The 25,178-nt window shown below is 44.3% G+C and overlaps 1 protein-coding gene across 2 annotated transcripts in view; it reads left to right on the plus strand.

Annotated features, from left to right (window-relative positions):
* Positions 1–25,178, plus strand: part of LOC126248620 (potassium voltage-gated channel subfamily H member 2-like) — a 1,319,698-nt gene that overhangs the window by 536,945 nt on the left and 757,575 nt on the right. For both annotated transcript variants that reach the window (XM_049949785.1, XM_049949783.1), the window contains exon 3: positions 4,380–4,529. In XM_049949785.1, coding sequence (XP_049805742.1) covers positions 4,380–4,529 — 150 coding nt within the window. The remainder of the gene's footprint in view (positions 1–4,379; positions 4,530–25,178) is intronic.

A 25,178-nucleotide genomic window follows, 5' to 3' on the forward strand; every position in this document is an offset into this window, starting at 1 on the left:
GGCCACACCGGCCGGCCTTTAGCCAAACACGCAGCCAGTTGTTTCGGAGTGTCTGTTTGTGTTTCGTACATCAAACGCTTCATCTCCCTCACAAAAGGAAATCCACAGGATTGAAATCTGGAGAACCTGGTGGACATGGTACTGGCCAACCCGTCCCAATCCAGCAATTGGAAATTTGTCGTTTCCTATGGGAACAAACTGCTCAGGTCATCAGTCCCTACGCTTACAAACTACTTAACCTAACTTAAACTAACTTACGCTAAGGACAGCACACACACACACACACACACACACACACACACACACACACACACACACATGCCCGAGGGAGGACTCGAACCTCCGACGGGGGCAGCTGCGCGAACCGGGCAAGGCGCCCTTGGCCGCGCGGCTAGCTTTTGGGGAAAACATTATCTAGACGTTCCCTGGCATCAACAGGAAAGTGTGGTGGGGCTCCGTCATGTTATAATCATATAATCATACTACTTCATGGAGAAACATACGGTTATTCCCTCCACCGAGCGTGTTAGGCAGAATACACGACCCAATCAAATTGTCGACAAATATACCAGCCCACACATTTATGGTAAACCTCTGTTGACGGTGGATCACCCGTGTTGTCTTAGCGTTTTCTAGCTCCTAGACGTGGCTGTTGTGACTTCTGAATATTCTTTCCTTTGCAAAGGCAATCTTCTCAGTAAACAAACCACACGTCTGGTAGTCTTAGACGTTTAAAATTTGATGTAAGGACCACTGACAGAATTTCAAGCACTGGGAAAGCCATCAATTGATAGGTCTTGTACCATCCGGTACTTTAGTGCATGCATGCCCGTCATGTGCATAATGTTTCACACATTAGCGTTGGAGGTATTTGGTTCCTTGGCTGTGGATCGTGCGCTGGGATTGTCCTCGATTTGCTGTAACATAGCTTCCTCAAACTGAACAGTTCACACAATGCGAGGTCTATTAGTTTCCCATCGGTCTAGTTGAAGGGATTCTGCTCCATGAAGACGGCCATCGAGTCTTTGAAATGTGACATTATTTGGTGACCTCCGCCCTGAAGCGCCAAAGAAAGTGGTACACTTACCTAACATCGTATAGGGCCCCCGCGAGCACGCAGAAGTGCCGCAACACGACATGGCATGGACTCGACTGATGTCTGAAGTAGTGCTGGAGGGATTTGACACCATTAATCCTGCAGATCTGTGCATAAATCCGTAAGAGTACGAGGGGGTGGAGATCTCTTCCGAACAGCACGTTGGAAGGCATCCCCAATATTCTCAATCATGTTCATGTCTGGAGAGTTTGATGGCCAGCGGAAGTGTTTAAACTAAGAAGAGTGTTCCTGTTGCCATTCTTTAGCAATTCTGGACGTGTGAGGTGTCGCATTGTCCGGCTGGAATTGCCCAATCTGCCGGAATGCACAATGGACACGAGTAGATGCAGGTGATCGGACATGATGCTGTCAGAGCCGTACCTAGATGTATCAAGGGCCCCACATCACTCCAGCTGCACACGCCGCACACCATTACAGAGCCTCCACCAGCTGGAACAGTCTCATGCTGACATGCAAGATCCATGGATTCATGACGTTGTCTCCATACCCGTACACTTCCATGCACTCGATATAATTTGTGTCGTGCAGTCATCAAGATGTCGCGAATGGGTCTAGAAATGCATAAGATTGCATAAGATGAACATGTAGGAAAGCAACCTAAGGTCAGCCAGAGCGCTGGGAAGCAGGAGAGGTTGCGTTTTTGTGGCAAGGAACGCTGGAGCTACATGACCTGCTACGACAGAATGTTCTGGAAGGACCACACGACACGGGAGACGCTCGTGATCGTGGGCGATTGCATCAGACGAGCCTGTATAAGCAGGGCCGCTGGTGCTGCTGGGGAGATTCCTTCGACAATTGCCTCAGACGCTGGACCTGAGTTACTCTGCCCTCGGGACCGGACTTAGTTTCTCGTGGCACGTAGCTGCACAGGGTACATGCAGGATTGTCCAACTTACATTCAATGTGTTGGTGTCTCTTAGGGTTCGACAGTGCTCTTATCCTATCTCGTGTTACATCTCAGTTATTTCATCACAAGTATACGTCCTTTATCCCACGGAGTTCCCTTATCTGCAAAGAATTTCCAGCTTGTTTTCCAGCACCAGGACTTCGAGTTGGACGAGCTACCTCATTACCGGATTCGCTCGCAGGAAACTACAGACGCGACAAAGGCTACATGAGTGGGCCTTCGACTCCTAAAGCTCATACCGATGATGTTTCGTTGAATGGTTCGCACACTGACACTTTTTGATGGCCCAGCAGTGAAATCTGCAGCAATTTGGTGAAGGGTTGCACTTCTGTCACGTTGAACGATTCTCTCCAGTCATCGTTGGTCCCATTCTTCCAGGATCTTTTTCCGGTCGCAGCGATGTCGGAGACTTTTGTACCGGATTCCTGATATTCACGGTACACTCGTCAAATGGTCATACGGGAAAATCCCCACTTCATCGTTACCTCGGAGGTGCTGTGTCCCATCGCTCGTGCGCCGACTGTAACACCACGTTCAAATTCACTTAAATCTTGATAACCTGCCATTGTAGCTGCAGTAGCCGAGCTAACAACTATGCCAAACATTTTTGTATTATATAGGCGTTGCTAACCGCAGAGCCGTATTCTGCCTGTTTACATAACTCTGTATTTGAATACGCATGCCTACACCAGATTCTTTGGCGCTTCAGTGTAGTTTGCGTACAGGCGCCTTACTGCTTGACCTTCACATCGTGCTTCCTCATAAATGAAATACGTGTCACCTATCTCGGTTAGGCTGTAATTAGCCATCAACAACCTGAAAAAATCGGTAGAAACTTCCATGTAAACAGTACGTAACCAACAATAATAACGTATGTAAATACATAAAACTGCAACCAATCACTTTTTGAATAATTATTTATAATTCCATGAATCGGTTTTCAAACATTTTCGGGTTCATCTTCAGATAGTTTCTAGACGTTACATCATTATCTCTAGCATAATGCTGGGTGCTGGCTTGCGACAGTATGGGCGGCTTTTTTCCGTTAGTGTTCATCTCCCTCCATCCATTTTGATTGCTAGCTGGTATATCACTTCACACAATTTTTCCAATCTATATTAATTTACACTGTGACAGTGAAGCTGTGCCAGCATCCAGCTGACAAAGTTTCGCTGCCACAATGTAAATTAATATAGATTGGAAAAATTGTGTGAAGTGATATACCAGCTAGCAATCAAAATGGAAGTAGGCAGATGGACACTAAAGGAAAAAAGCCACCCATACCATCGCAAGCCAGCACCCAGCATTATGTTAGAAGTAATGAAGTAACGTCCAGAAACCATCTGAAGATGAACCTGAAAATGTTTGAAAACCGAGTCATGGTATAATAAATAATTATTCAAAAAGTGACTGGTTGCAGTTTTATGTATTTAAATTCAATTAACAGTCACGGGTTCTAAAATATCCGTAATGGATAAGCTTAATAATAACGTAAATGTTCATCCATGGACGTGTACACTGTTATCAGTAATCGAAATTTATCCTTCCTTGCAGTCAGCTGTAATTGTGCTGCAAATCAAATTTCAGTGTCAACGTGTTACATACAAAGCAGTCAAAATAAGTATGATCATTGGCCTTAGGGAAGATCAGCGTGAAACAGTTCAAGATTGCCGAACGGGGAAGAGTGCACCTGTACCTGTCTTCTAATAAATCCAGATATTTATATTCCTGGTTCTTTTACGCCGTCAGTATAGAAACAGGTAAGTGATAAAAATGAATCGTTCATATCAGATGATGAATTATAATTTTAAAAATTCATAGTCTTTGCCAATAAAAGGAAACTACTATTGGTGAAATACGAATGATGATAAATGTAATGATACTGTTTCTTATATGAGTATACTACGTTCGCACGAGAGTGAACTTAGTAACGAATAATTAGATTGACGAACGACTGTTTACCCAAGAATGTTTGCGACCGGTCCTATGCTTGACGAGTACTCCTAGAGGAATATTGGTTCCGAGACGATGCGGGAAAGAGCGTGCACCCAACATCGGCGCTCGGTATTTGTCAGCCGTCCCCAGTATTCAGCGTTCGGCGAGTATTCACTGGCTGCTCGCCACCTTAAGCTGACGCGTTTGATGCAAACGTTCGGCGTCTCTTGTTTCCCGTTCACCATTCTTTTTCTGTTCACCACATCCTCCCTGGTGGCTTGATAATTGTTTACAGCATGTTACCACGTATGATGACGTCATGTGATACCACGTATGACGACGTCATGTGATTTGATATTTTTGTAAATTTACTACTTGATAATGATGTTTCTGAAATGCAAATCATCTGTTCTATTGCAGGCACCAAGTTCCTATGCAGCCAGGTGATAGCGCCTATCAAGAGCGAAGTAGATGACATTTGCCTTTACATTATTAACTTCGAAGACCTGACTGCTCCACCAGCAGCTGAGGAGGGCGTCGTACTGGCCGCCAACACCAAACTCAGCAAGCGTAAGTCTTGCAGCATTGCGTTTCTCCTGATCCTGTGATTGATTTCTCTTATATGTCATAGTCACATTCATTCGAAAAAGGCGCATACTTGTAAACACAGACTCAAGGAAGGGGCAAATAATTGACATTCTATGGCACGAAGAACTGAAAAAAATAACGTAAATATAAATATTACGTTTCGTGTACAGGGCCGTGCATCATTAAGAGAAGTTATTAATGATTTATTACTCTGTGGTTACTGTAACTACAGTCATTCCTTATGGCTGGTGTGGCCATTTCAGTAATTCAGCCACTAAACTAGAACGACATTTTTCCTTTGATTAGCTATAGGAGTATGTGCCGTGTGTTTCTCACAGTTTGAATTTAATTGCACAAATGATTTTATACCTTTTAATATAGCTAAAGCACGTATGTTTTATTGCTTTATATTAATTCAGTAATTGCAAAAGTTTATCACGTATGCCTCTTGTGTTTAACTGCGTTTCGTCTATACGTTCTGCCTTCCGTTTATATTATCTTTGTTTTGGCGGCGACGCCATGTAAACAAAAGTTTGACAGTATTATGTTGTAGCTGAATCCCAATACGACGGCAGTGTTTGGCACAGTGTCTGCTCCCTGCGGTCCGCATGGTATGTTGGTTAGCAGGAATTCAAATATCCGTCAATTAAGGGAGGATAGTCTGCGGCTCAATTGCGTTTGACGAAGACTCTCCAGACAGCGAACACTATAGCCCAAAGTGACTTAACTGCGTCCGGAACTTCTTAGGTACCGGACAAGGCTGACTCTACAGACACAGCAGGGTTATTTCTTGGCCAAGGGTTCTCAACTATGTCATGAGGTGGTCCCATATTCCTCGCAGTAGCCCAAAACAGTTGTAAAATTCAAAAACGGTGGTGGAAAAAATGTGTCACTAAATTGATATAATAGTATCAACTAACGTTCCAATAAAGATGATTATGGATCACAGTTCCTAATGTTGTTCTTGGAAACGGGTCAGTCGGTATAAAAATGTTCACAGACGACATGGCTTTAAGCACTATGTGACTTAACATCTGAGGTCATCAGTCCCCTTGACTTAGAACTACTTAAACCTAACTAACCTAACGACAGCACACACATCCATGCCCGAGGCAGGATTCGAACCTGCGACCGTAGCTGTCGCGCGGTTCCGGACTGAAGCGCCTAGAACCGCTTGGCCACAGCGGCCGGCTGTGTACAGACGCTTTAGCGAAGTCTGAGATTCACGGTAAATTATACGTACACGCCCGTGCTATTTTCCAATAAATTTAAAGTTCATCGGATTATTTCATCAGTCCTAGTTGGTCTAATGTTAATGCCGATGAAAAAAGCTCAAAATCAGCACTCCCGAAGCTTCTATGTCAAAATATTCAAATTCCATGAATACTTGCCTCCTCATAATAACTGTTCTTCGTCCTTACGGAATTCGACTACGTCTTGAAATCCGCACCACCCTGGCAGCCGAATTGCCGTTCGGTTCATACCCAGAGGCGCACGTAGCGTTCCTATCGTTATTTCATGTACAGTTACAATTAAAAATACAAATTTTCTTTCCTTAATTAGTGAACCCAAACTGAATATATATAGGGTGTGAAGCTCGCTTTCACAGTGATAGAATTGATACTTCCGGTTGATAAATATGTTAATAAATGATGGAGTAATATTAATTAAAGATTAAGCGGACTTCAAATTACATAAAAATTAATGTAACTCTTATATCTACAACAATTGTTCTTTATGCATTTCAGCTGTTTACACATCAGCTTTTGTATGTTGACTTCATAGTTTGGGTGATGATTAGAAATTAATTGATACATCAGTATTAAATGGTTCAAATGGCTCTGTGCTCTATGGGACTTAACATCTTTGGTCATCAGTCCCCTAGAACTTAGGACTACTTAAACCTAACTAACCTAAGGACGTCACACACATCCATGCCCGAGGCAGGATTCGAACCTGCGACCGTAGCAGTCTCGCGGTTCCGGACTGAGCGCCTAGAACCGCTAGACCACCGCGGCCGGCATCAATATTACAAGTGACTCCTAGTTAAAGTACTGTCATTCAACAGAAGCTATGTTTTCAGAGATGTCACATTTTCACATCTACAGTGATCATTGCTATTAAGTGCATCTGGGAGTAGCAATTACGTTATTAAGCAACTGTGTTTCTAGGCACTCGCTTTAAATCACGTGTATTTACGGCCCGCTTGTCCGCGTGTTATCATTTGATTACATGATGCTGTCAATAGCTGTTTAATTCTTTGTTAATAAACGGAATGAAGTGTTTATTGTCCCCAAACCACAACTGACCAAAATCAGTTCTTAATATCAATTTTTTTCAGTTCTTCACACTAATGTTACTCACTTCGCTTCAACATCAATGGTACTTACGTTTTCTTTGTTCTACATGTGAATGCATGCGTGATCACGCAGGCCGACAGACTGAGGTCATTTAAACTCCTTCAGCCAGTAAAGCGACGGGCACATTCGAGAAAACCACATCACGCCTAATACCTCTTCCATAGTGAGCCGTTGCTGCACGTTCATGAGCTGACGACATTCCAACTCATTTCAAATACCGAGCCACTACACTGCATCGTCAAAGTACACAGTGTCACGACTCTTCGTGATTAGTCCGCAGCTCGTGGTCTAGTGGTTAGAGTTGCTGCCTTTGTATCACGCGGTCCTGGGTTCGATTGCCGGCCGAGTTGGGGATTTTCTCCGTCCGGTAACTGGGTGTTTGTGTTGTCCTCATCAGTTGGGAAAATGGCGAGACTGGACAGTGAAAAGATTGCGAATTTTTACGGGCGCTGATTACCACCCAGTCGAGCGCCCTACAAACCGAACATCATTTTCGTGATTAGACATGTTGCAATCTGAAAGCAACGCAGATATTTCAAGATCTATTCACTATTACTGAAAGTCAGTGTGGAACCCCTTTTATGGAGTGGTCCAAATGTGTTTCCGGCATTTCGTGACAACGCAATCTCAGTAGCCAAGAGATCATTAGAAATCGAGGCTGACACACACTAGAACAACTGCACACACCAAACATGCAACTTTGGGCGGTGTTCAAAGGGGCCGGGTGAGAAGATGACAGTCGGCGAAGGCAGTAAAATCAGCTGGGACATTATGTGAAATGTTTCTTGGAGGAAATAATGCGTTTTTAGATTAGGTTGGAATGTGGGCTCAGAGAATAATTTGAGTAAGGCCCTTCACGATGCACCATACTTTTACTGCAATGAGTCCTACGCCCTCACGCTGACTAAAATTCCGTGACTTGTATTTTATTACGCCGACAAGAGTACGGAACGCAACGGCCAGTGTCCAGGGTTGTGCCCTATTTGTGCAGTTGGAGATACAGTGGGTGACTGTGCCACTGCCAGCAAGCACAACCCCTCCATATGCTTTAGAAGGCTCCCACGGGACGCAGCAGTTGGAGCCCTTTGCCTCTGACTAACGCTCATTTATCCACCGACAATATAAGACTTTTCTCTGCACGCATGCAGGCCGCTGACCAGGACACACCCGCACTATACGTAGGTAGATGACGTCGGTCTTATGTTCTAATGTCATGAATGACATTTTAATCACCAGGAATTATACATTATTATTTATTTATTTACATTGTTTGGACCCATACAGGATCACAGAAAGCAAATTATTACCTGCGGCTGTTATTTTTCTTGTTCTTCCAGAATTGTTTCATCATATCGCTATGCTTAGTTCGACATTCATCTGACCACTTTCTACTAGGTACCTTGGGTTTGTCTTCTGATGAAATTTCCCAACTGTAGACCTTGTGTCTGAAGACGTATCGATCTTCGATGTGTGTCGGTCAGATTTTAGCATTTTTTAGATCAATTTGGACGTGTTTTATCCAGACTGTTGTCGTTTTCAGTTCCTGTAAGTACGAAAAAATTTTCTTTGTTAGTCGGCTGCCATGTGTAGTCTTGTGATGTGTCCGTAGAATTTCAATCGTCGTTTGCGGGAATCGGTTTCGATGTTCGGAATATTATTATTATTATTATTAACATAGCAACATCCTGTACAGAACTACACGCGGATTTTGGTTGCAAACTATGCGTATGAATCTCCAGATAGAGTAATGGCCACATACTTTTTCATCAAATTACCTTCCTTTAGGAAAGTAGAATGCGCTCAATGACTGTGATATGACTTTCAAAATGATAGAGAGCAGCTATCAGTTATGTAAGAGGAGCCCGATCAATACTTGTAGACGTTCTAAGGCATGTATAATAACTCTGAAATACTATACTGATAACGGATAGTTACTAGCCGAAATCTGTATCTGCTTTAATAGAGTTAGAAAGGAAACGACGACAGATTGCTGCTCTCTGTCATTTTGAAAGACATGCTTGTTTGTTAGAGTGAACACATACAGTAATATATAAACTGATGGAAAAAAATCGGAGCACCAAAACATCATTAATGTAGAGTAATGAAATTTCGGGAATACGTTTGTGTAGGTAACGTACTTAAATGATTATCATTGCAAGATCACTGGTTAATGGAAGCGCGAGATAAACCATTGCAAATGTGAAATGCTGGCACATTGATAACCGGTGTAACCTCCAGAATGTTGAATGCAAGCATGCAAACGTGATGCATTGTGTTGTACAGGTGCCGGATGTCAGTTTCTGGAATGGATTTTCACGCCTGTTGCAGTTGGTCGGGTAATACAGGGACGGTTAATGCTGTTTGTGGATGATGCTGGAGTTATCGTTCAATGATATCCCGTATGTGCTCTACTGGAGACAGATCTGGTGATGGGGCAGGCCAAGGCAACCTGTCACCACTCTGTAGAGCATGTTGGGTTGCGCAATCGGTATGTAGGTGAGCGTTATGCTGTTGAAAAACACTCCCTGGAATTATGTTCATGAATGGCAGCACAACGGGTCGAATCACCAGACTGACGTTCAAATATGGAGTCAGGGTGCTTTGGATAACCACCGGAGTGTTCCTGCTGCCATACGAAATCGCACCCCTAACTATAACACCAGATATAGATCCAATGTATCTAGCATGTTGGTTGCAGGTGCTCAACTGGCCTCCTTCTAACCAACACAGGCACTGAGGCAGAACCAGCTTTCATCAGAAAACACAACAGACCTTTGTCCTATGTAGGCAGGGGCTGGGTTGGCAGCGATACAAATAACCCACTTTTCAGCCAGTAGAACTTAACAATTACTTCGAGCTAAAAACGAGGAGACACATGTACAACGAATTTAAAATAACTGAAAAGGAGACACGACTGGGAGAAATATAAATCATAAAGTGCTGTCTTCATAAACTGTTTAAAACCAGTCATAAAAATGTGGACAGACAGCACAGTTAGAAACACTTCAGAATCATTTGAACACTAAACACTTACAAAAAAAGCACTAGAAAAACACTGAACAGGACAAAAAGTTACATTGGCCATTAAAAACTAAGCATCGTGCACCTTCACTATAACTAGCAAAGAACCAACCCTGGGACGTGGATTGTAGATGAATAGAAGGGTGGGTGTGGAGGGAGATAGGGGAATGGTGGTGATGAGGACAGAGAACTGGGAAGATGGCGACATGACAGGGGTGGCTGTGGGAGGCAAGTAGAGTGGGCCAACTGATATTGAGAGTTGTAAATTGGATAGTATAAGAGGGGGGAAGGGGGAGGGGCGGCGGCAGGGAAGTGTAAAAGGATGAGGTGTGGTAGGGGGAAAGGAGGATGAATGAGCCCAGGGGATGGGAGGTTGATAGGGTAGGATGGATTTAGAGTTAGTAGCACGGGTATATGTCGATGCGGAGTTCGCGGTCTGGGAGAGGGAGACGGTTGAAATTTCTGTAGGAGAGGATGAAGTTGTGCAGGTGAAAGGTTGGGATGTGTTGGTAGGGGTGCGGTAGCACACTAGGATTGGAAATAAGAAGGGACACAATACGATTGCTGGAGTCGAGGTTACGGCTTGTGAAGGTTATTTGGAGGTGTTCAGTGTGAGCGAGGAGAGGTGGGAAGTTGATGAGTTGGTATGGTAAAGAAAATCCTGTGGGGGCGCTCACGACCGTTACAGCGTGTATTTAAAGTAAACCCGATTTGCATTCTCATAGTGGCGCAGGCGCGAAATTTGAATATACATCATCTTTCAGACTGATAAACACGCTTACCAACTGAGTATAAATCTTCGTAGTAACTTTAATTTCACATGTGTGAGACGCTTTAGTCGATCGAAAAGGTGTTTCTTTCATGGATGATGATGAACCACATTTTCTTAAGATTTTACCAATGAACCTCTGTAGGACATAAAATCCTCCTTCAATTTGTACTATGTAATGTCTTACGTTAATTGTGTCCAAACGATTACTCCCAGGTGTTACATACGTGTTACTAATTCCATTGACTTAGTACCAAAGGCGTAATCGAACAGTAATGGAGCTCCTAGTCCTCTTACACACACACACACACACACACACACACACACACACACACACACACACACATACACACATGTTGCATTCAGTCTCTGTACCAACCATCGAGAATGAATCACAATCCTTTCAGCGAGACATACACGTTTTAGCTCATTACTCCTAGATATTTTTGTGCCAGTTCTACACTCCTGGAAATGGAAAAAAGGACACATTGACACCGGTGTGTCAGACCCACCATACTTGCTCCGGACACTGCGAGAGGGCTGTACAAGCAATGATCACACGCACGGCACAGCGGACACACCAGGAACCGCGGTGTTGACCGTCGAATGGCGCTAGCTGCGCAGCATTTGTGCACCGCCGCCGTCAGTGTCAGCCAGTTTGCCGTGGCATACGGAGCTCCATCGCAGTCTTTAACACTGGTAGCATGGACGTGAACCGTATGTGCAGTTGACGGACTTTGAGCGAGGGCGTATAGTGGGCATGCGGGAGGCCGGGTGGACGTACCGCCGAATTGCTCAACACGTGGGGCGTGAGGTCTCCACAGTACATCGATGTTGTCGCCAGTGGTCGGCGGAAGGTGCACGTGCCCGTCGACCTGGGACCGGACCGCGGCGACGCACGGATGCACGCCAAGACCGTAGGATCCTACGCAGTGCCGTAGGGGACCGCACCGCCACTTCCCAGCAAATTAGGGACACTGTTGCTCCTGGGGTATCGGCGAGGACCATTCTCAACCGTCTCCATGAAGCTGGGCTACGGTCCCGCACACCGTTAGGCCGTCTTCCGCTCACGCCCCAACATCGTGCAGCCCGCCTCCAGTGGTGTCGCGACAGGCGTGGAGGGACGAATGGAGACGTGTCGTCTTCAGCGATGAGAGTCGCTTCTGCCTTGGTGCCAATGATGGTCGTATGCGTGTTTGGCGCCGTGCAGGTGAGCGCCGCAATCAGGACTGCATACGACCGAGGCACACAGGGCCAACACCCGGCATCATGGTGTGGGGAGCGATCTCCTACACTGGCCGTACACCACTGGTGATCGTCGAGGGGACACTGAATAGTGCACGGTACATCCAAACCGTCATCGAACCCATCGTTCTACCATTCCTAGACCGGCAAGGGAACTTGCTGTTCCAACAGGACAATGCACGTCCGCATGTATCCCGTGCCACCCAACGTGCTCTAGAAGGTGTAAGTCAACTACCCTGGCCAGCAAGATCTCCGGATCTGTCCCCCATTGAGCATGTTTGGGACTGGATGAAGCGTCGTCTCACGCGGTCTGCACGTCCAGCACGAACGCTGGTCCAACTGAGGCGCCAGGTGGAAATGGCATGGCAAGGCGTTCCACAGGACTACATCCAGCATCTCTACGATCGTCTCCATGGGAGAATAGCAGCCTGCATTGCTGCGAAAGGTGGATATACACTGTACTAGTGCCGACATTGTGCATGCTCTGTTGCCTGTGTCTATGTGCCTGTGGTTCTGTCAGTGTGATCATGTGATGTATCTGACCCCAGGAATGTGTCAATAAAGTTTCCCCTTCCTGGGACAATGAATTCACGGTGTTCTTATTTCAATTTCCAGGAGTGTATTTCTCGCAATAGTTTAGTTGGAGAAGAGGGCAAGACATCTCCCCTGTGTAAGCGTAGTATCTTTGGACCTATGGAATAACAGTATTCGTGAGGGGAACAATCACAGTTTGAGATTACTCTTAGGTATTTTACCGCCGACAGTGATTTATCACAAATACTGTAACAGAACAGTGGTGGGTATCCTCACCTACATGTATCATGTCCACGACACTTGCTACGAAACAATTTGACGGTAATAGCCCTCCCAGTATGGTTGTTGTTGTTGTGGTCTTCAGTCCAGAGATTGGTTTGATGCGGCTCTCCATGCTACCCTATCCTGTGCAAGTTGATTCATCTCCAAGTAACTACTGCAACCTACATCCCTCTGAATCTGCTTAGTGTATTCATCTCTTGGTCTCCCTCTACGATTTTTACCCTCCACGCTGCTCTCCAAAACTAAATTGGTGATCCCTTGATGCCTCAGAACATGTCCTACCAACCGATCCCTTCTTCTAGTCAAGTTGTGCCACAAATTCCTCTTCTCCCCAATTATATTCAATACCTCCTCATTAGTTACGTGATCTATCCATCCAATCTTGAGTATTCTTCTGTAGCACCACTTTTCGAAAGCCTCTATTCTCTTCTTGCCCAAACTATTTATCGTCCATGTTTCAATTCCATACATGGCTACACTCCATACAAATACATTTAGAAAAGACTTCCTGACACCTAAATCTATACTCGATGTTAACAAACTTCTCTTCTTCAGAAACACTTTCCTTGCCATTATTAGTCTACATTTCATATCCTCTCTACTTCGACCATTATCAGTTATTATGCTCCCCAAATAGCGGAACTCATCTACTACTTTAAGTGTCTCATTTCCTAATCTAATCCCCTCAGCATCACCAGATTTAATTTGACTACATTCCATTATCCTCGTTTTCCTTTTGTTGATGTTCGTCGTACGAGGGTTGGAACTTAAATAGTGGCAACTATTTATTCACAACCGATACAAAAGAGTTACATGTTTGCACCTGTTACCGTCCTTCATATTAGTCACCAGCGTTGTGTAGAACCCGTTGCCAGCGATGTGGAAGGCGTGGTATACCGTTAGCATAGCCTGTTCCGTTGATCGTGCGAATGGAGCGGTCTACTGCCTGTAGAATCTCTGGAACAGTTCTGAAGCGAATGCCACCAACTGGTTCTTTCATCTTCTGAATCAAATCAAAGTCACAAGGATTCAAGACGTATTACTGTTCGTTTTAGGAGCATCACCTGCGACAAGCTTTGCGAAAGAAGCGGCGAGACTTTCTGCGCAACCCATCCATCATTTTGCACAATGCGCGGGCGCATACAGCGCAAGCTGTGGCTCCTCTGTTCGGTCGATGGGATTGGGAAGTACTGTACCATCCACCATACTCCCCGGACTTAAGTCCTTGTGACTTTGTTTTGATTCTGAACATGAAGGAACCACTTCGTGGCATTCGCTTCAGAACTGTTCCAGAGATTCGACAGGCAGTAGACCGCTCCGTTCGCACTATTAACAGAACAGGCTCTGCTAACGGTATACTACGCCTTCCACATCGCTGCCAACGGGTTCTACACAACGCTGGTGACTACTTTGAAGGATAGTAACAGGTGCAAACATGTAACTCTTTTGTATCGGTTGTGCATAAATAGTTGCCACTATTTAAGTTCCAACCCTCGTATATCCTTCTTTCAAGACACTGTCCATTCCGTTCAACTGCTCTTCCAGGTCCAGTGCTGTCTCTGGCAGCATTACAATGCCATCGGCAAATCTCAGAGTTTTACTTTCTTCTCCATAGATTTTAATTCCTACTCCAAATCTTTTTTTGTTTCCTTTACTGCTTGCTCAATATACTCCCTTTACTGCTTGCTCAATATACGCCCCTCGACTCTTATAGCTGCCATCTGGTTTCTGAACAAATTGTAAATAACCTTTCGCTCCCTGTATTTAACCCCTGCCACCTTCAGAATTTGAAATACAATATTCCAGTCAACATTGTCAAAAGTTTTCTCTAAGTCTACAAATGCCAGAAACGTAGGTTTGCCTTACCTTAATCTATCTTCTAAGATATGTCGTAGGGTCAGTATTGCCTCACGTATTCCAACATTTCTACGGAAATCAGAGTGATCGTCCCCAAGGTCGGCTTCTACCCGTTTTTCCATTCGTCTGTAAAGAATTCGTGTTAGTAATTTGCAGTCGTGACTTATTAAACTGATAGTTCGGTAATTTTCACACCTGTCAACACCTGCTTTCTTTGGAATTGGATTTATAATATTCTGCTTGAAGTCTGAGGGTATTTCAGCTGTCTCATACATCTTGCTCACCAGATGGTAGAGTTTTTTCGGGGCTGGCTCTCCCAGGCTATCAGTAGTTAATGAAATGTTGTCTACTCCCGTGGCCTTGTTCCGACTCAGGTCTTTCAGTGCTCTGTCAAAGTCGTCTTAGAACTGGTTTTCCATCTGAGCTCTTGATATTCATGCTGCAAGTGGTTCTCTTTTCTCCAAAGGTCTCTTTAATTTTCCTATAGGCAGTGTCTATCTTAACCCTAGTGCTATATGGCTCTACATCCTTAGATTTGTCCTCTAGCCATCCCTGCTTAGTCATTTAGCACTTCCTATCGATCTCATTTTTCAGACGTCTGTATTCCTTTTTGCCTGCTTATTTACTGCATTTTTATATTTTCTCCTTTCATCAATTAAATTCAATATCTTTTCTGTTACCCAAGGATTTCTCCTAACCCTCGTCTTTTTATCTAGTTGATCCTCTATTACCTTCACTATTTCACCTCTCAAAGCTACCCATTCTTCTTCTACTGTATTTATTTCCCCAGCTCTTGTCAATCGTTCCCTAAATCTCTCTCTGAAACTCTCTATGGCCTCTGGTTCTTTCAGTTTATCCAGGTCCCATCACCTTAAATTCCTACCTTTTTGCAATTCCTTCAGTTTTAGTCTGTAGTTCATAACCAATAAATTGTGCTCAGAGTCCACATTGGCCCCTGGAAATGTCTTACAAATTAAAACCTGGTTCCTAAATCCCTGTCTTACCATTATATAATCTACCTGAAACCTTCCAGTGGCTCCAGACCTCTTCCAGGTATACAACCGTCTTTCGTGATTCTTAAACCAAGTGTTAGCTATGATTAAGTTATGCTCCTTGCAGAATTCTACCAGGCGGCTTCCTCTTTCATTCCTTACCCCCATTCCATATTCATCTACTACTTTTCCTTCTCTTCCTTTTCCTTTTATCGAATTTCAGTCCTCCGTGACTATTAAATTTTCGTCTCCTCTCACTGTCTGAATGATTTCTTTTATCTCATCATAGATTTCTTCAGTGTCTTTGTCATCTGCGGAACTAGTTGGCATATGAACTTGTACTAATGTGGTAGGCGTGGGCTTCGTATCTATTTTGGCCACAATAATGCGTTCACTATGCTCTTTGTAGTTGCTTACCCGAATTCCTATTTGTTTATTCATTATTAAACCTAATCCTGCCTAACCCCTATTTGATTTTGTATTTATAACCCCGTATTCACCTGACACAGAAGTCTTGTTCCTTCTGCCACCGAACTTCACTAAGTCCCACTATATCTAACTTTAAACTATGCATTTCCCTTTTCAAATTTTCTAACCTACCTGCCCGACTTAGGGATCTGACATTCCACTCTCCGATCCGTAGAACGCCAGTTTTGTTTCTCCTGATAAGGACGTCCTCCTGAGTAGTCCTCGCAGGGAGATCCAAATGGGGAACTATTTTACCTCTAGAATATTTTACCCAAGAGGATGCCATCATCATTTAACCATACAGTAAAGTTGCACGCCATCGGGAAAAATTACGGCTTTAGTTTCCCCTTGCTTTCAGCTGTTCGCGGTACGAGCACAGCAAGGTCGTTTTGGTTAATGTTACAGGGCCAGATCAGTGAATCATCCAGACTGTTGCCCCTGCAACTACTGAAAAGGCTGCTGCCCCTCTTCAGGAACAACACGTTTGTCTGGCCTCTCAACAGACACCCCTCCGTTGTGGTTGCACCTACGGTACGGCTATCTGTATCGCCGAGGCACGCAAGCCTCCTCATCAGCTGCAAGGTCCATGGTTCATGAGTGGCGTCAGTACGGTTATTTAGTGAATTTAGTTTATTACCCCAGTTTTTAAGTAAACAGTGCGGTTATTTAAAAAGCTGGTGTAATAAACTAAACTCACGAACATTGTTGTTTTCCTGGGACATTTTTAATGGCAGGACTGTTGGGAAATATGGATTAATACTTCTCCAAATAATCCTCACAGCAGCAAATTTAATTGGACACAGCTTAGTTCCCTCTCAATAAGATAGCAAATATCTGGGTACGACAGCTTTATTCGTTTTAGCGTATACCTTTGCACACAGAAAAAACTCTTTATGTTTGCTTAGTGTAGTCCTAATAACTCCCAGCTTAGTTTTCAGCTTACAATTTAGATCTGCATTTGAATCAGCTATTTGTTTCTCCATCCAGACATCTGTTGAGGTGGTAACACACGCATTATCGCATTATTCATTTTCTTCCACGCGCTATTCGAGAGAGGAATGGGATTTTGGTTCAAGTATTGTATGTCTTCTATTACATGGACAGTGCGCATGCGCGTAGTGTTAGTTATTTTAGATCCATCTCCAGGTATTTCACAGTAGCTACTGCTGTCCTTGCGAACGGCTTTGCCGCAGTGGATACACCGGTTCCCGTCACATCACTGAAGTTCAGCGCTGGCGGGTGTGGCCTGCAGTTGGATTGGTGACCGTCCGGGCCGCCATGCGCTGTTACCATTTTTCGGAGTGCACTCCCTCGTGATGCCAACTGAAGAGCTACTCGACCGAATAGTAGCGGCTCCGGTCACAGAAAACCATCGTAATGACAGCGTTAACGGTGTACTGACCACACGCCACTCCTTTCCGCATCCTCAGCTGAGGATGTCACGGCGGTCGGATGGTCCCGATGGATCACTTGTGGCCTGAAGACGGAGTGAGTGCTACTGCCGTCCTTGACAGTCGACTTGATCACCATAATGTCGTCACAAAACGGCTCTGTAGTTGTGAAGTACAATTAAATTCTCCTTGCTTAGGAACATGCCATTTTCGATGTAACTTATGTCACCAATATCAGTAACAAGAGTGTCCAAATTCTCCAAAAGCCAAAGCGTTCGTCAATTGGCCTAGTCTTCCTCCCTAACAGCGGAGGAATGTTTAGGACATTAGACGATGCGGAACTGTAGCCACAGATAATGCTAACGTGCACTGCACCGAAAATCAGCTGCAGTTGTATGAAATGTGGTAGAGAGAGAGAGAGAGTACTTCCGTCATTTAATCCCCACCTTTCATGTCTATTAAGGTAACCAACCGCCTTCACCAGGCTCGTGCTTTTGCACCTTTCATCGACAATGATTACTGACGCAGGCTGCGAGCCCATAGGAACATTTGTAACTTCTGCACTGTATCCACATTACGATACAGTGAACGTCATTCCGCAAAAGCTGTAGAACAGGTCTACATTAATTCTGCGACGTCGGCATACATTTCAGAGTGATATGTGGTTATTAATAACTGCGGACCACAGCAGTGCAGTCGACTGTGCGAGACTAAGATCGGAAGACCCTAGTTTTCGGTCTCATATCAGCCAGTAACTGTCCCTTCCTTCAACATTATTAATATTTCCTTGTGTGTAGAGTCAGACACTCTGATTGTAATTCAAGGCTTTATACTATCCCGCCTTTTTCTGGGATAAGATTCCATCAGCAAGGCATCCTATTCGTCTGTTACAATCTTCGTTTGTCCAGACGCTTGCTCCTCGGTATTTTTCCGCCGTCAGTGATTTATCATAAACAGCGTACCTAGTGCACCTATTTTGGTGCAGTAGTTACATTTACCTGCGTCTAGGTTCCAGTGGTCATCATCCATCCTCTGCAATTCGTAACGGCCTTCTGGCATTGCTACATGCTTCTCATACTTCTTATAGACAGCTGTGACCTTGCGGAGTAAAGTGATACATACTGAAAAAACATCAAGCTACATGCAATGATATCGATGACTGTGATCCCACGTGGAAACCATTGACTGACTGGATAAGTGTTCTGATGGCTCGTTAGAGAAGCAAACTCCTACCTAATCCATGCTTGCATTCCTTTATGTAAGCGTAGAAAAGTTGTGGAATGATTTCAAAGTGATAGTATCGACGGCACATAAGTGATGGTACTGATCCCCCATGGTACACAAATCGGGTCAGATCGATGTTGCAGAAGCAGCGAAAAAAGCATGCCAAATTTAAAAGAACGCAAAATCCCCAAGACTGGCAAAGTTTTACAGAAGTTCGAAATATAGCGCGTACTTCAATACGAGATGCTTTTAATAATTTCCGTAACGAAACTCTGTCTCGAAATCTGGCAGAAAACCCAAAGAGATTCTGGTCATACATAAAGCACACCAGTGGCAAGACACAATCAATACCTTCACTGCGCGATAACAACGGTGAAGTCATTGATGACAGTGCCACTAAAGAAGAGTTATTAAACACGATTTTCCGAAACTCCTTCACCAAAGAGGACGAAGTAAATATCCCTGAATTCCAATCAAGAACAACTGTCAAGATGAGAAACATAGAATTAGATATCCTCGGTGTAACAAATTAGCTTAAATCACTTAATAAAGCCAAGGCATCCGGTCCAGATTGTATACCAGTCAGGTTCCTCTCAAAGTATGCTGATACAGTAGCTCCATATTTTGCAATTATATACAACCGCTCGCTCACAGAAAGATCCGTACCTAAAGACTGGAAAATTGCTCTGGTCACATCAAGGAGTGATCCGCTGAATTTCAGGCCCATATCACTAACGTCGATTTGCGGTATGGCTTTGGAACGTATACTGTATTCGAACATTAATAAGTACCTCGAAGAAAACGATTTATTGACACATAGCACGGATTCAGAAATGTCGTTCTTGCGAAACACAACTTACTCCATATACTCATGAAGTAATGAGTGCTATCGACAGGGGATGTCAGATTGATTCCATATTTTTAGATTTCCAGGTTTTCGACACCGTTCCTCACAAGCGTCTTCAAACAAAACTGCGTGCCTATGGAACATCGCCTCAGTTGTGCGACTAGATTCGTGATTTCCTGTCATTAAGGTCTCAGTTCGTAGTAATAGACGGAAAGTCATCGAGTAAAACAGAAGTATATCCGGCGTTCTCCAAGGAAGTGTTACGGGTCATCTATTGTTCCTCATCTATATTAACGACATAGGAGACAATATTAGTACCCGTCTTAGATTGTTTGCAGATGATGCTGTCATTTGCCGTCTTGTAATGTCGTCAGATGATTACAATTACAAATAACCTAAATTGGAACGATCAAATAGATAATGTTGTGGGTAGAACAAACCAAAGACTGCGATTCATTAGCAGAACACTTAGAAGGTGCAACAGGTCTACTAAAGAGACTGCTTACACCACGCTTGTCCGCCCTATTCTGGAGTATTGCTGTGCGATGTGGGATCCGCATCAGGTGGGACTGACGGATGACATCGAAAAAGTACAAAGAAGAGCAGCTCGCTTTGTATTATCGCGGAATAGGGGAGATAGTGCCACAGACATAATACGTGAATTGGAGTGGCAGTCATTAAAACAAAGGCTTTTTCGTTGCGACAGGATCTTCTCTTGAAATTTCAATCACCAGTTTTCTCCTCCGATTGCGAAAACATCCTGTTGGTACCCACCTACATAGGGAGAAATGATCATCACGATAAAATAAGAGAAATCAGGACTCGCACGGAAAAATTTAAGTGCTCGTTTTTCACGCACACCGTTCGAGTGTGGAACGGTGGAGAGACAGCTTGAAGTTGGTTCATTGAACGCTCTGCCAGGCACTTTATTGCAAATAGCTGAGTAATCACGTAGCTGTAGATGTAGAAGTCACCTCCCTCCTATATGGCTGCGTAATTTTGTTTGACAACTTGTGCTTATGTGCTTCGTTCGACCCATACACTATATAAGTTACACTATGTAGCTTAAAATGCTATTAAACCACACATATGTGGTTCTAATTGTCCCTTATATGTAGTACTTAATTAGCTCTCCGTCTCCTATTACAATTCCAAATTACATCCTGCGTATACTGCTTTTTTTTAGTGTATTTGTAAACCACTGTAATATGAGATATGGATCTATGCAACGAATTATAGTTGCTATGTTATAGGCGTTAACGAAATGAGGTATTTTTCCATGCAGAGCAACCCAGTGCAGCATCGAGTCACGACTAACTTAGTGGAATGTACCTATTATTTATCGAGTGCTAATCCCAACATCGCAAAGCACACTTGTTAGCGGTTGATATGGAGCTGTGTACTACAGTTTGACCCAGGAAGTCATTGACGTTTGAAAATTCAGTACTTCACAGAATAACGTAGGTAGAGAGGTAAAAATTGACAAACATGCTTGAAATGACATGGGGTTTTATTGAAAACTAAAAGTTCATAAAATGACCAACGGATGGTGCTTCATATGATACCAAAGGATTAATTAGCATAACAATTGAATTTTAGATAAGATGATGTTCTTTATAACAAATGCACCGTATGTCGACCGTCAACCATCAACAAAATCCGTAATCGAGAGCCAATTTTGATCAGTGAACAGCACTACATAGAGTAACAGTTGGTATGATGAAAAATTGCCTTCGGATGTTGTCTTTTAGCATCCCTAATGAGGTCGGACGATCGCGGTAGAGTTGCAACTTCAGGTAACGCCACAGCCATTAATCAGACAGATTGAGGTCTGTGGACCTGGGAGGACATAAGGGAAATGGCGGCTCTGCACGCAGGTCTCACCAAACGATGTGCGAAAGACATCTTTTGTGGTGTCACCGCCAGACACCACACTTGCTAGGTGGTAGCATTTAAATTGGCCGCGGTCCGGTAGTATACGTCGGACCCGCGTGTCGCCACTGTCAGTAATTGCAGACCGAGCGCCACCACACGGCAGGTCTAGAGAGACGTCCTGGCACTCGCCCCAGTTGTACAGCCGACGTTCATAGCAATGGTTCACTTACAAATACGCTCTCATTTGCCGAGACGATAATTAGCATAGCCTTCAGCTACATTTGCTACGACCTAGCAAGGCGCCGTATTCAATTGATATTGAGATTCTATTAATGTATCATCAAGAGCGATGTTCTACAAATGTGGATTAAAGTTAAGTATTCCAGAAGCTACGTACTTTTCTTTATAGCATTCATTACGTATCCTGTTTCAGACCTCACGCCAGCCTGCGTGAGTTTAAGCGCGTGCCTTTCGGCTTCCTCTCATTGTGTCTAGGCTGTCTTGTCTAGACACAACATTTTTCATACGAGCTGCAATATGGGGTGAAGCACCAAAAAAGTGGTACCTTCCAGCAGGTGCTTATCAGCCAGGCTACGGATGATCTGACTCCCTTTCTCACTACAGCTCATTTTATACACGATTCTCATGCGGTGTCATTGACGTTTCATTGTTCAGCGCCATATGTTGGTGAGTTTTTGAACTCGTTTTTAATTTCAGTGATACCCCATCTCATTTCTGGCATGTGTATCAACTTATACCTCTCTACCTTCATTATTCTGTGAATTACTGCATTTTTAAATGTTAACAAACTTTTGGGTCATCCTGTACGTGTTAGATTTTTGAAGGAAGTGTAAAGATAACAGCCATCATATATTAAGATCTGACCTATTCGTCAAGATATGATTTGCCTCAGTACAGAATGCTGATCTGCAATGTCTCATTTTAAGTGCATCGTAGTATACACAAAAGTGTTGTAATGCTTTATCTAGATAAGTCTGAAAACTGGCTATTACCAATATGTATAACTGTAACTGAAAAGTTACAAGCCGTCTGGCTTGTCTCCTTCCATTTATACGCTAAATTCGTCTGCCCCCGTTCACGACTGGCGATAGGCAGGACACTTTAGTTTCATCATGCTAAAAGTATTACTTAATGCTAGAGAATGTATTTTATAAAACTGCAGTGGTTGTCAGTCGAGGCTTGTAGTTCCCTTATAAGAATCGGTGAAAACCGCCCGTTCGCACAGAACTCTGAGATGGGCAAGGGCTCCACACGGCATTCAGAGGCCTTGTTCTGGCTTACCTGTGTCTAGCAGCCACCTGACAAGGGTCACGGAACTCCCCAGTCAATCGGCCTAAGGCAGGGTTTGCGGTATTCGGCACGGTTCGGCTTGGTAGAAGGCTGAGGGCGGTAGTCTCAACTGCTGGTTGCCAACAAATAATTAATGGTGAGAAATCACAAGTCTTGGAGTATCTGGGCCTATGCTGTGGGACTCACGGAGTTCCTGTCACGATGGTCAGGCACAAGTGTTTAGACACAGATTCGCCCATCAACTACTGACATCAGACGGGAATTTCTAGCGTAAACTGGTAAAGAAGATGTGTTCTGATTGGCCCAAGTCTGGAGACATTCTGTGGTGGACATTTATTAAACGTGGCAGTTTTCACACTATTGGCAGAAAACAGTAACATTTTAGTAAAAAGGAAACTTTCTCGGCCGAAAATGTCAGAATTAATAAAATGTCCCGGGCTATTATACCGTTGTGGATTGGATTTCACCTTAAAACCCGACGTTTCGTCCCCTTCTGCGGAGGACATTTTGAAGGGGGATCGTAGTTTCTTTGAATGTTCGGTTCACACCCAGGCTCAGTTTCACGCCCTCCTCCTTCCTACTGAAATTGCTGGTGTGTTTTACAATCTCTAATACCTCTCTGTATAGCCTTTCATGGTATCCGCTTGTGGCTGCCAGTACTTGAGTCCAATCAAATGAATGTGGTGGTCTCCTGGCTGCAAAGCATGTTCCGCAACGGCTGATCTGTCAATCTCCCCTCTTCTATAGTTCCCCTTGTGCATTTCTGGTCGGTTTTGGCCCGTCCTTTTTGTAGTACTCACGTACAACACACCACAACTAGACGGAATCCTCTAAATTCCAGCTTTTTCCAATGATAGGCGAGCATCCTTGGCGGATTTTAGGTGATGTTGTGTCTTCCGTGTGGGTGTGTAGATTACCGCGATGTTCCTCTTTTTCAAGATTTTTCGTACGCGGTCAGTCACGTCCTCAATGAATGGCAGGAAACCTTTCGATTTCACCGGCGCTTGAAGATCGCTATGATTTATACGCGGTGTTCTTAACGCTGTTTCACCTCAGCGAACGAATAACCATTCTTGAGCAATGCACTGGTGAGATATTTTAATTCTGCGTCAGGCAGCTCTGGTTCGCAGATTTTCCTTGCTATATCCGCCAGCGTTTTTTGATGCATCGCTTTTATTGTGGGTGGTGTTTCGATTCCCGGTGTAGAGAACGATCTGTGTGCGTGGGATTTCGGTAAACCGTGAGGCCCAAGCTGCCGTCTTTCTTAAGAACTAGCACATCATAATAATTTAATCTTCCGCCTGCCTCCACCTCCTCCATGGTAAACTGATTGATCCTGGATTAATCCCGTTCAGATGTTTGTGAAAACGATCCAGTTCCTCCCTGCCATGCCGCCACAAAACATACATATCATCCTCGTAACGAAACCAAATATTCGGTTTCTTTTTCGCAGTTTCCAATGCGTGCTCATCGAATATTTCCATAAAGAAGTTCGCTATAACTGGGCTTACGGGGCTCCCTCTAGCGACACCATCCGTTTGTTCATAGGACTCATCGTTCCCTTTGAAACACGTGGTTGTGAATCAATATTTAAATAGTCCTGCTACACCGGGAGGAAAAATCCGATTCAGCGGTTGCAACACTTCATTGAGTGGAACCACAGTGAATAGCGACACCACATCAAAACTAATTAATATGGCCACCGGCTCTACCACTGTGCCGTTTAATGTACTGATAAAATGTGCCGAATTTCGGTATACGAATCCGATCGGTCCACATACGGTCGTTATAATGTTGTCGAGAACTTGGCAATCTAATAGGTGGGCAAACCAGTAGCACTCACTATAGGCCTTAGAGGAACATGTTCTTTGTGCACCTTCGGCAATCCACATAGTCTTGGTGCTAGCGCGACTGAACTGAACAGACTTTTCTGAACGCTCTGTTCGACAGAGGACTTCTTTATCAACCGCGTAACAGTTCTAAGATCTTTGTCAGTGGGGCCTTTACTTAGTTTCCTATATGTTTTAGGATCTAGTAAGTCGTTAATCTTGTATTGTGTATTGAACCGGGGACCAAAAATGGTGGAGAGGCTTCATCCCCGCCGTAGCCCTCAGTAGTTCACAACCCCACAACAGGATACATCAGTCCACTCACCCTACCGCCGCCCCACGCCGAAACCGGGGTTATTGTGTGGTTCGCCCCCGCCCCCTCCCCCCCCCCCCCCACCCGGGAACGTCTCATACCAGACGAGTGTAACCCTAAATGCATCGTAGCGTAATTATGGTGTACGCGTACATGGAGACAGTGTTTGCGCAGCAATCGCCGACAGAGTGTAACTGAGGCGGAATAAGGGGAACCAGCCCGCATTCGGCGGAGGCAGATGGAAAACCGCCTCAAAAAGCATCCACAGGCTGGCCGACACACTGGACCTCGACACCAATTCGCCGGGTGGATT

This window comes from Schistocerca nitens, chromosome 3 (assembly GCF_023898315.1).
Source record: "Schistocerca nitens isolate TAMUIC-IGC-003100 chromosome 3, iqSchNite1.1, whole genome shotgun sequence".
NCBI lineage: Eukaryota > Metazoa > Arthropoda > Insecta > Orthoptera > Acrididae > Schistocerca > Schistocerca nitens.